Raw genomic sequence first — 13,008 nt, forward strand, 5'->3', positions numbered from 1 at the left:
TTGTGAGAAAAATTATCAGCTGTCAAGAACATTGATTTATTAATGGTCGTATAGTATCCTCTAGTGGAGAAATTGGAAATTGTCATTTTTTTATATATATTACTGTTCACTATTAAGCAGATAGTAATATCAGCAATAGGATATTGTAATCTTCATTATAAATGTTAATATAGTTGAGTTCAATAAACATTATTTAATATTTGCTTAAAAATACACCAATTTAATTTTGCGTAATTATGTTGCTATTTTGCTTTATTGGACTCTGAACAATTCATTCCATGGAGGGTGATCTGCATATATTAATAATATATATATATTTTTAAGTACTAAATGTAACAACACTGACCATGTTTGAGGGAGTGGGGAGTTGTTCACCTTTTTAAGTATCAATTTGGCTTTTGAGTGAGAAGATTGTGGGTTCAAATACTACTGCAGGCTTGCATGCATAAACTGAGGCTGTGCTGCATCGTTAGATGAGGTCTTAAACTAAGGCGCATTGGATTATTCAGGTGGATGTAATAAATCTCAACCCACTATTTGAAGACAACCAGAGACGTCCTTCCAGCGTCCTGGCCAACATTTATCCCTCAACTGTTGCCCCAAAATGGATTAACTGGTCATTTGTCTCATTTGCTGATTGTGTGACCGTGCTGTGTGCAACTTAGCTGCTGCATTTGCCTACATAAAAAGTGACTGCACAATATGTACTTCAGCTGTCTTCAAGCAGTGACATGAATTTTTTTTACATCCTCCTGAATAAGCTTGGTTTAAATGCAACCTCAACAACATATCTGTGATGCAGTCATGCCCACATGTCCTTGAGTTATTTTTTTTTATGCTTGTGAATCTTTCTAATTGTTCTTCCTAAGTTACATTGCTTTTCTCTTGTGTTGTACTCCATGTTTATTTTGCATTACACTTTTCCTCCAGTTATGGTCTCTATTCAATGGTGATGCTTTGTGCTTTGCTTGGGCTTTACTATTTGGTTATATTCTTTTTATTTTCTTGCGCTCTAAAAAGAAAGCACATTTCTGGTTCAGTGCAGTGCCCCAACTGTTGGACTACAGAATGGTAGGATGGCAGTTCTCCCTGCCACACTGAGTTTCCAATCTTAGTTGGGCCATCAGAGAGTTGCTAAGTGGGGTTAAGGCTCTTTCTTTGCGAGAGAGAGGAAAAAAAAATAGGAAGAGATGCCAATGTACACCACTCTTACTTACCTAACAATGACTTATTAACGTAGAACAGTGCAACAGCCACCTGTAATTATTTTTTGAATTAGTGAGAGATAATGTAGCAATGCTCAGTGATTGGAGCTACTGTTTACATTTACCTGTTTTATTGCTTTTGGGACTATATAGATTATGGTTTCCATTCACTATTAAGCAGATAGTAATGTCAGCAATAGGATATTGTAATCTTCATTATAAATGTTGCTATAGTTGAGTTCAATAAACATGAGGTCAGTTGGCAATGTTGATGCATCTGAATAAGCAAATCTAGTGTCTGAATCATGCTCTCAGACTTTGGAGATGATTTTAGAATCATAGATAATCATGATAGAAACATAGGGCACAAGTTTCCACACGATAAAAAACGGGCGGCCAGCGCCGAAAACGGCGCCGGAAAAAAAACGCGCGATTCTGGAGCGCCCTGCAGCTCCTTGTCTGCTTGGCGTGGCGCCCAGGGGGGCGGAGCCTACACTCGCGCCGATTTTGTAAGTGGGAGGGGGGCGGGTACCATTTAAATTAGTTTTTTTTCCTGCCGGCAACGCTGTGCGTTGGAGCGTTCGCACACGCGCAGTGTGAAGGAAACATTGGCACTCGGCCATTTTTGTAGTTCTTTGTAGCTGTTTAATTTTTAAACATTTTTTAATAAAAGCACATTGCCATCAGCACTGAGGCTTCTTGCAGCAGTGAGAAGGCTGCAGGAAGCCTCAGAAAGTTGAGGCAGCCGTTTCCCTCCTCCCCTCCTCCCCTCCCCGCCCACCTCGTTCTGGATGCCTAATTTGTAACCTGCGCCTGATTTTTTAATGTGTAGACAAGGTTTTTTCAGTTCTACAAAAATCTTCACTTGCTCCATTCTAAGTTAGTTTGGTGTACGTTTTCACACTGGAAACTTTCAAATCAGGCGTCAGTGGCTGGACACGCCCCCTTTTGAAGAAAAAATTCTGTTCCAAAGTGGAACTGTTCTACCTGACTAGAACTGCAGAAAAAAAAATGTGGAGAATTGCGATTTCTAAGATAGTCCATTCTCCACCAGTTGCTCCTAAAAATCAGGCGCAAATCATGTGGAAACTTGGGCCCGTAGAAACATAGAAAATAGGTGCAGTAGTAGGCCATTTGATCCTTTGATCCTGCACCGCCATTCAATGAGTTCATGGCTGAACATGCAACTTCAGTACCCCATTCCTGCTTTCTCACCATACCCCTTGATCCCCCTAGTAGTAAGGACTACATCTAACTCCTTTTTGAATATATTTAGTGAATTGGCCTCAACAACTTTCTGTGGTAGAGAATTCCACAGGTTCACCACTCTCTGGGTGAAGAAGTTTCTCCTCATCTCGGTCCTAAATGGCTTACCCCTTATCCTTAGACTGTGATCCCTGGTTCTGGACTTCCCCAACATTGGGAACATTCTTCCTGCATCTAACCTGTCTAAACCCATCAGAATTTTAAACGTTTCTATGAGATCCCCTCTCATTCATCTGAACTCCAGTGAATACAAGCCCAGTTGATCCAGTCTTTCTTGATATATCAGTCCCGCCATCCCGGGAATCAGTCTGGTGAACCTTCGCTGCACTCCCTCAATAGCAAGAATGTCCTTCCTCAAGTTAGGAGACCAAAACTGTACACAATACTCCAGGTGTGGCCTCACCAAGTCCCTGTACAACTGTAGTAACACCTCCCTGCCCCTGTACTCAAATCCCCTTGCTATGAAGGCCAACATGCCATTTGATTCCTTCACCGCCTGCTGTACCTGCATGCCAACCTTCAATGACTGATGTACCATGACACCCAGGTCTCGTTGCGCCTCCATTTTTCCTAATCTGTCACCATTCAGATAATAGTCTGTCTCTCTGTTTTTACCACCAAAGTGGATAACCTCACATTTATCCACATTATACTTCATCTGCCATGCATTTGCCCACTCACCTAACCTATCCAAGTCACTCTGCAGCCTCATAGCATCCTCCTCACAGCTCACACTGCCACCCACTTAGTGTCATCCGCAAATGTGGAGATACTACATTTAATCCCTTCGTCTAAATCATTAATGTACAATGTAAACAGCTGGGGCCCCAGCACAGAACCTTGTGGTACCCCACTAGTCACTGCCTGCCATTCTGAAAAGTACCCATTTACTCCTACTCTTTGCTTCCTGTCTGCCAACCAGTTCTCAATCCACGTCAGCACACTACCCCCAATCCCATGTGCTTTAACTTTGCACATTAATCTCTTGTGTGGGACCTTGTCGAAAGCCTTCTGAAAGTCCAAATACACCACATCAACTGGTTCTCCCTTGTCCACTCTACTGGAAACATCCTCAAAAAATTCCAGAAGATTTGTCAAGCATGATTTCCCTTTCACAAATCCATGCTGACTTGGACCTATCATGTCACCTCTTTCCAAATGCGCTGCTATGACATCCTTAATAATTGATTCCATCATTTTACCCACTACCAATGTCAGGCTGACCGGTCTATAATTCCCTGTTTTCTCTCTCCCTCCTTTTTTTAAACAGTGGGGTTACATTGGCTACCCTCCACTCCATAGGAACTGATCCAGAGTCTATGGAATGTTGGAAAATGATTGTCAATGCATCCGCTATATCCAAGGACACCTCATTTAAGTACTCTGGGATGCAGTCCATCAGGCCCTGGGGATTTATCGGCCTTCAATCCCATCAATTTCCCCAACACAATTTCCCGACCAATAAGGGTCAAGAATAGTTGAATAAATTGAGGGAGAAGAAAATTTGCAAAGGAAGTACAGGTTGAGCGTCTGAAATCGGAGTTCTAAAATTCGTAACGTTCCAGAATCCAGACACGTGGCGGGGTCGTCCGGAAACTGGAAAATGTTCCGAAATCTGGACTCCCTCCGCCTCCCCGCCCCCCCCCCCCCCCAGGCCCAGTCTCACCGGCCCGACCTCACCCCACCCCCGCCTCGGCGGTCCGATTTCGCCCTCTGTGGCCCGACTTCGCCCCGGCCCCACCCCTTCTCCCCCTTACCTCAGTGGGCCGACCTCGCCCCCTTATCTTGGCTGCCCGTCCACACCTACTTCGGCCCAGGCAAAGACATTCCAAAATCTGGAAATATCCGGAACGGCCTTGGTCCCGAGTTTTCCAGATTTCGGACATAGAAACATAGAAAATAGGTGCAGTCGTCTATACAGCCCTTCGAGCCTGCACCACCATTCAATATGATTATTGCTGATCATGCAATTTCAGTACCCCATTCTTGCTTTCTCTCCATACCCCTTGATCCCTTTAGCCATAAGGGCCACATCTAACTCCCTTTTGAATATATCTAACGAACTGGCCTCTGGTAGAGAATGCCACAGGTTCACAATTCTGAGTGAAGAAGTTTCTCCTCATCTCGGTCCTAAATGGCTTACCCCTTATCCTTAGACTGTGATCCCTGGTTCTGGACTTCCCCTAACATTGGGAACATTCTTCCTGCATCTAACCTGTCCAATCCCGTCAGAATTTTATATATTTCTATGAGATCCCCTCTCATTCTTCTAAATTCCAGTGAATATAAGCCTTGTTGATCCAATCTTTCTTCATATGACAGTCCTGCCATCCCGGGAATAAGTCTCGTGAACCTTCGCTGGACTCCTTCAATAGCAAGAATGTCCTTCCTCAGATTAGGAGAACAAAACTGTACACAATATTCAAGGTGTGGCCTCACCAAGGCCCTGTACAACTGCAGCAAGACCTCCCTGCTCCTCCACCCATATTGGTTGAATTGCCGTGAGTTCAACGCATGTTGAGTAACATTGTACTTTTTGTTACTGTGTCATTTCAGATGAGTTTAACCGAGTCATCATTCCTGTAAAGAGAGGTGAAGAGAACACAGATTATGTGAATGCATCGTTCATCGATGTAAGTCTTTAGAAATTAGCTATTTATTGTGCATCCTGAAGTATGGTAAAATCAAGTTTTCAATTAATTATGATCAATAGGTTTTTAACTGTTATTTATAAATGTGTAATTGTGTTTCTGTTATTGTTTTGGCACATCTAGATTTATTTATAATCGTTTGGCAGGCAGGGGTGTTGAAATCAGAAGTAATCATTAAAATGCTACACAAGCAATAGAATTTTTAAGTCACAATAATTAAAAATGAACAATGACTGGAAACTACACCACTCTGTGACTTTGTCCAGAGCTCAAGACAGGAAAGGGACGTCCTAAAAATGACATGGGTCTAATGAAATTTTATAATGTTTATTGCACAGAAAAATTGTTTTAAAAATCCTATTAATCAATAAAGAACAGGGTGGCTTCTTTGAAAACAAACAATTCTACACTTTAGTGTGACAGCAGGACGAAGTAAGTATGAAGTAGGATACTGCTTTATGTGCCTGCGTTATAGTTTGGGCTTTCTTGCAACATTTTTAACATATACTTATGGCAGAAAGGCAGTTTCCTAAGCTGACTAAGTCTTCTGTGACCCAAAACCTGCACTCTTATGGTGGCTGTGACTGGGATACTATGCCCAGGATTAATCATTGTCCCTTATAGTGGTATAATACACTTGACGATTGTGTGGGATGCTCACTATGCTCTTGCCTACTCTGAAAGGTAGTAAATACCATACTATCAGACTATTATGTTCAAGTTGAAACGAATAAATTTGTTTCTAAGTAAAGTAATACATAACAGCAGTAAGACAACATGTTACTGATGGTCCCAAGTCTTAGAATTGAATAAAGATTTAATCAGTTCACAAGGGATTAAAATACTCTTTCTAGAACATATTTTTATTCCATCCAATAATCTGCAAAACTTTGTAGACTTTCTGGTCTGATAATGTGGGCAACTTGATTTCTAGGTTGACCTCATGAAGTTTCACAAGCAAACTTAACTAAAGTTGAGCAGCTATGACAGTGTCGATGCAGAAAGAAACGTTACATGCTGATGTTGAGTCAGAATCATATACCTTACTGTTGCAAGGAGAGACTGCCCAATTATCAAGTGACATTTAATTGTATTTGATTACTGGCCAGTTCTCATTTAAAATGGGGACAAATCTGGTCAATTTTATCGGGTATTGGCCATTTAGCGATAGAGGCTCTTAAAGATACAGCTATCTAAATCTATTAAATCGTTTACTTTGTTTCTCTGAAGTAGAAAAGCTATATCATATGGAAATTTCCCAAATGATTCCAATTGCTATGACCTCTAATCTAAACTTACCATGTTGAGTAGTCTTACCTCTTTGAGTTTAATTCTCTTTTGAGTCTGAACAGTGCTGCTCTCCTTGATTATTGTTATGGAACATTTCAGATGTTTGATTCGCATCAGTTTATTGTTTAATAGAGTTTCTCATGAAAGACTATACATAAGCTTAATAAAGTGCTAAACCCTACCTATTGCATTAGATGAAGGAAAGGCAGCATTTGGTCCCAATTATAGAAGTGGTGGGATGGGATGAATTGCTGGATACGGTGCTGCAGGATTTGGTGTTGAAGCCTGCACTTTTATCATTTACATTGATGAGTGCATAGAATTATGCCCCATCGTACCAGTGCCGGCTCTTTGAAAGAACTATCCAATTAGTCCCATTCTTCTTTCCCCATCGTCCTAAAAAATTTTCCCCTTCAAATATTTATCCAATTTCCTTTTCAAAGTTGCTTCCACCGCCCTATCAGGCAGTGCATTCCAGATCATCATAACTCGCTGAGTAAAGCAATTCTCCTCATCTCCCCTCTGGTTCTTTTGTCTAATAACTTAAATTTGTGTCTTTTGGTTACTGTCCCTTTTGCCACTGGAAATAGTTTCTCCTTATTTACTCTATCAAAGTCATTTATGATCTTGAACACCTCTATCAATTGTCCACTTAAACTTCTCAGTTCTTCGGAGCATAGGAACAGGAGTAGGCCATTCAGCTCTTTGAGCCTGTTCCGCCATTCAATGAGATCATGGCTGGTCTGCAACCTAAACAATACTGTTGGTTAACAAAAAGCTGTCAATCTCAGATTTAAAATTAACAATTGACCTAGCACCAATTGCCTTTTGCGGAAGAGAGTTCCAAACTTCTACCACCCTTTGTGTGTAGAAGTGTTTCCTAATTTCACTTCTGAAAGGTTTGGCTCTAATTTGTAGACTGTGCCCCTAGTCGTAGAATCCCTAACTAGCAGAATTGTTTATTTCTATTTACCTATCTATTCCGCTTAATATCTTGAAAACCTTGATCAGAATACCCATAGACCTTCTAAATTCTAGGGAATACAACTCTAGGAGAACAAACCCAGGTTCTCTAGTCTCTCCATATACTGAAGTCCTGCATCCCTGGTACCATTCTATTCAATCTCTTCTGCACCTCTCCAAGACCTTTACATTCTTCCGAAAATGTGGTGCCCAGAATTGGACACGATGCTCCAGCTGGGGCCCAAGCCCATTTATAAAGGTTTAACGTAACTACTTTGCTTTTGTACTCTCTGCCTCTGTTTATAAAACCAAAGATTCTGTATACTTTTTTTTGAACAGCCTTCTCAACTTGTCCTGCCACCGTCAAAATATTGTGTACGTACACCCCCAGGTCTCTCTGCACCCCCTTAAAAATTGTACCATTTAATTTATATTGCCTCTCATTTTTCCTACCAAAATGCATTACTTCACACTTCTCTGCATTAAATAGCATCTCCCATGTGTCTAATTTGCAGAATACACTCAACTGAGGTTGATGATGAAGTTCTGATCAGGGAACTTACAAAAAGGCCCACAAAAAAGCCAGATAAAATCTATAAATTAAAAAGAGCAGTGGCAAATGAAATTCAACATGTTTAAGTGTAAGTACACACCGGGAAAAAGGGGTGATATACTCTGTGACTCGTGTCAAATTAGAAAAGGGAGAATTTAGAAAAGATCTAGGAATGTTGGACTCCGTATTTAACACGTCCTGTCACGAGTAGCAATCAATAAAACAAATAGAATGCTACATAATAATGCTAAATCAGTAGTGTATAAATTGAAGAATGTCATGCTGAAACTCAGACAACACCTTAAGTACTCTGTCCAGTTTTGACCACTAAGGTAGAGGGAAACTTTCCGTCCCCTGGAGGCGCAACAGTCCAGAGAAGAGCCACGAGGCTGATCCCTATATGTTACATAGAAACATAGAAAATAGGTGCAGGAGCAGACTATTCAGCCCTTCGAGCCTGCACTGCCATTCAATATGATCATGGTTGATCATGCAGCCTCAGTACCCTACCCCTGCCTTTTCTCCATACCCCCCGATCCCTTTAGCCGTAAGGGCCACATCTAACACCCTTTTGAATATGTCCAACGAACTGGACTCAACAATTTTCTGTGGCAGAGAATTCCACAGGTTCACAACTCTCTGGGTGAAAATGTTTCTCCTCATCTCGGTCCCATATGGCTTACCCCTTATCTTTAGACTGTGACTTCCCCAACATCGGGAACATTCTTCCTGCATCTAACCTGTCCAGACCTGTCAGAATGTTACAAGTTTCCAAGAGATTCTTCTAAATTCCAGTGAGCAATAAGCCTAGCCAATCCAGTCTTTCCTCATATGTCAGTCCTGCCATCCTGGGAATCAGTCTGGTGAACCTTCGCTGCACTCCCTCAATAGCAAGCACTTCGTTCCTCAGATTAGACGACCAAAATTGCACACAATACTCAAGGTATGGTCTCACCAAGGCCCTGTACAACTGCAGTAAGACCGCCTTGTTCCTGTACTGAAATCCCCTCGCTATGAAGGCCAGCATGCCATTTGCTTTCTTTACTGCCTGCTGTACTTGCATGCCTACCTTCAGTGACTGATGTACCATGACACCCAGGTCTCGTTGCACCTCCCCTTTTACTAATCTGTCACCATTCAGATAATTATCTGTCTTCCTGTTTTTGCCACCAAAGTGAATAACCTCACATTTATCCACATTATACTGCGTCTGCCATGCATTTTCCCATTCACCTAACTTGTCCAAGTCCCCCTGCAGACTCTTAGCATCCTCCTCGCAGCTCGCACTGCCACCCAGCTTAGTATCATCTGCAAACTTGGAGATATTACACTCAATTCCTTCGTCTAAATCATTAATGTATATTGTAAATAGCTGGGGTCCCAGCACTGAACCCTGCGGCTCCCCACAAGTCACTGCCTGCCATTCTGAAAAAGACCCGTTTATTCCCACTCTTTGCTTCCTGTCTGCCAACCAGTTCTCTCTCAACGTCAATACATTACCCCCAATACCATGTGCCTTAATTTTGCACACTAATCTCTTGTGTGGGACCTTGTCAAAAGCCTTTTGAAAGTCCAAATACACCACATCCACTGGTTCTCCCTTATCCACTCTACTAGTTACATCCTCAAAAAACTCTAGATTTGTCAAGCATGATTTCCCTTTCATAAATCCATGCTGACTTGGACCGATCCTGTCACTGCTTTCCAAATGCGCTGCTATTACATCTTTAATAATTGATTCCAGCATTTTCCCCACCACCGATGTCAGGCTAACCGGTCTATAATTCCCTGTTTTCTCTCTCCCTCCTTTTTTAAAAAGTGGGGTTACATTAGCTACCCTCCATTCCATAGGAACTGAACCAGAGTCCATGGAATGTTGCATCTACTATTTCTAGGGCCACTTCCTTAAGTACTCTGGGATGCAGACTATCAGGCCCTGGGGACTTAACGGCCTTCAGTCCCTTCAATTTCCCTAACACCATTTCCTGACTAATTAGGATTTCCTTCTGTTTCCCCCTTCTCGCTAGACCCTCGGTCCCCTAGTATTTTCAGGAGGTTATTCGTGTCTTCCTGAGTGAAGATAGAATCAAAGTATTTGTTCAATTGGTCTGCCATTTCCTTGTTCCCCATTATGAATTCACCTGATTCTGACTGCAAGGGACCTACCTACATTAGTCTTCATTAATCTTTTTCTCTTCACATATCTATGGAAGCTTTTGCAGTCAGTTTTTATGTTCCCTGCAAGCTTATTCTCATACTCTATTTTCCCCCTCCTAATTAAACCCTTTGTCCGTCTCTGCTGAATTCTAAATTTCTCCCAGTCCTCAGGTTTGCTGCTTTTTCTGGCCAATTTATATGCCTCTTCCTTGGATTTAACACTTTCCCTAATTTCCCTTGATAGGCATGGTTGAGCCACCTTCCCTTTTTTATTCTTACGCCAGACAGGGATGTACAATTGTTGTAGTTCATCCATATGATATTTAAATGTCTGCCATTGCCTATCCACCATCAACCCTTTAAGTATCATTCTCCAGTCTATCCTTGCCAATTCACGTTTCATACCGTTGAAGTTTCCTTTCTTTAAGTTCAGCACCCTAGTCTCTGAATTAACTCTTCATCTTAATGAAGAATTCTACCATATTATGGTCACTCTTCCCCAAGGGGCCGCGCACGACCAGATTGCTAATTAATCCTCTCTTGTTACACAAGACCCAATCTAGGATGGCCTGCTCTCTAGTTGGTTCCTCGACATATTGGTCTAGAAAACCATTCCTTATACAATCCAGAAAATCCTCCTCCACAGTATTGCTACCAATTTGGTTAGCCCACTCAATATGTAGATTAAAGTTACCCATGATAACTGTTGTACACCTTGTTGCACACGTCCTTAATTTCCTTTTTGACGCCATCCCCAACCTCCCTACTACTGTTCGGTGGTCTGTACACAACTCCCACTAACATTTTCTGCCCTTTGGTGCTTCGCAGCTCTACCAATATAGATTCCACATTATCCACGCTAATGTCCTTCCTTACTATTGCGTTGATCTCCTCTTTAACCAGTAACGCTACCCCACCTCCTTTTCCTTCCTGTCTGTCCTTCCTGAATATTGAATACCTCTGGATGTTGAATTCCCAGCCTTGGTTACCCTGGAGCCATGTCTACGTAATCCCAATTACATCATATCTGTTAACAGCTATCTGCGCAGTCAATTTATCCACCTTATTGCGCATGCTCCTCGCATTGAGACTCAGAGCCTTTAGGCTTTTTTTTTAACACTCTTTGTCCTTTTAGAATTATGTTGTAATGTGGCCCTTTTTGATTTTTGCCCTTGATTTCTTTGCCCTCCACTCTTTTCTTCTTTCTACCTTTTGCTTCTGCCCCCTTTTTACTTCCCTCTGCCTCCCTGCATAAATTCCCATCCCCCTGCCATTTTAATTTAAACCCTCCCCAACAGCACTAGCAAACACTCCACTTAGGACATCGGTTCCAGTCCTGCCCAGATGCAGACCGTCCGGTTTGTACTGGTCCCACCTCCCCCAGAACCAGTTCCACTGTCCCAGGAATTTGAATCTCTCCCCCTTGCACTATTCCTCAAGCCACGTATTCATCTGAACTATCCTGCAATTCCTACTTTGACTAGCACGTGGCACTGGTAGCAATCCTGAGATTATTACTTTTTGAGGTCCTACTTTTTAATTTAACTCCTAGTTCCCTAAATTCAGCTTGTCGGACCTCATCCCATTTTTTACCTATATCGTTGGTACCTATATGTACCACGACAGCTGGCTGTTCACCCTCCCCCTCCAGAATGCGCTGCAGCTGCTCTGAGACATCCTTGACCCTTGCACCAGGGAGGCAACATGCCATCCTGGAGTCTCGTTTGCGGCCGCAGAAACGCTTGTCTATTCTCCTCACAATAGCATCCCCTATCACTATAGCTCTCCCACTCTTTTTATTGCCCTCCTGTGCAGCAGAGCCACTCCTGGTGCCATGGATTTGGTTGTTGCTGCCTTCCCCTAATGAGCCATCTCCCCCAACAGTACCCAAGGTGGTGTATCTGTTTTGGAGGGAGATGACCGCAGGGGACCCCTGCACTACCTTCCTTGATGGTCACCCATTCCCTCTCTGGCTGTGTAACTTTTACCAGCGGTGTGACCAACTCACTGAACGTGCTATTCACAACATCCTCAGCATCGCGGATGCTCCATAGTGAATCCATCCGCAGCTCCAGTGCCGCAATGAAGTCTGTCAGGAGCTGCAGCTGGATGCACTTCTTGCACATGTAGTTGTTAAGGACATTGGAAGCGTCCCTAAGTTCCCACGTAGTGCAGGAGGAGCATGCCACGGGTCTGGGCTCTCCTGCCATGACTTAAGAACTAGGGGGCACAGCCTCAAAATACGGGGGAGCCAATTTAAAACCGAGTTGAGAAGGAATTTCTTCTCCCAAAGGGTTGTAAATCTGTGGAATTCTCTGCCCAGAGAAGCAGTTGAGGCTAGCTTATTGAATGTATTCAAATCACAGATAGATTTTTAACCAATAATGGAATTAAGAGTTATGGGGAGCGGGCGGGTAAGTGGAGCTGAGTCCACGGCCAGATCAGTCATGATCTTGTTGAGTGGCGGAGCAGGCTCGAGGGGCTAGATGGCCTACTCCTGTTCCTAATTCTTAGGTTCTTATGTTAATCCTTAAATGAACCTAAATTGTAACAAAACGCCAAAGGTTTCTTACTGATGAGAAAAGAAAAAGATAAAGAAAAAAGAAAAACTACTCACCAATGGAGAAACTAAGGCTCTCTCTCACCTCGTACGGTAGCTGGGCTGGGACCGTTATAGAGTTGCACAAGGTATTCATCTTGTATTGGATGCTTCTAGCCTAAAGATTTTCCAATAGTGCGATACTGAAGTCACCTGGTTCCCTTAAATCAACATCCTAAATCAGGATGTTAGTAATCAGGAGAATCCTGTTTTAGTTTGTTGTAATTGTGCCCTGTCTTGCTTGTTATTGACAGTTGAAAAGTGTAAGTAATAAAAATAAGCTTTTTATTCTATCTGCATTATCGCTATGATAATTCAGTCAAT

General features: G+C 42.4%; 1 protein-coding gene across 5 annotated transcripts in view; it reads left to right on the forward strand.

Moving 5' to 3' along the window:
- The window catches only part of ptpra (protein tyrosine phosphatase receptor type A), a 290,068-nt gene that overhangs the window by 258,333 nt on the left and 18,727 nt on the right, over positions 1–13,008 (forward strand). For all 5 annotated transcript variants that reach the window (XM_070866834.1, XM_070866832.1, XM_070866836.1 and 2 more), the window contains one exon: positions 5,028–5,104. In XM_070866834.1, the coding sequence (XP_070722935.1) occupies positions 5,028–5,104 (77 nt within the window). The remainder of the gene's footprint in view (positions 1–5,027; positions 5,105–13,008) is intronic.

Source organism: Pristiophorus japonicus, chromosome 2 (genome assembly GCF_044704955.1).
Source record: "Pristiophorus japonicus isolate sPriJap1 chromosome 2, sPriJap1.hap1, whole genome shotgun sequence".
NCBI lineage: Eukaryota > Metazoa > Chordata > Chondrichthyes > Pristiophoridae > Pristiophorus > Pristiophorus japonicus.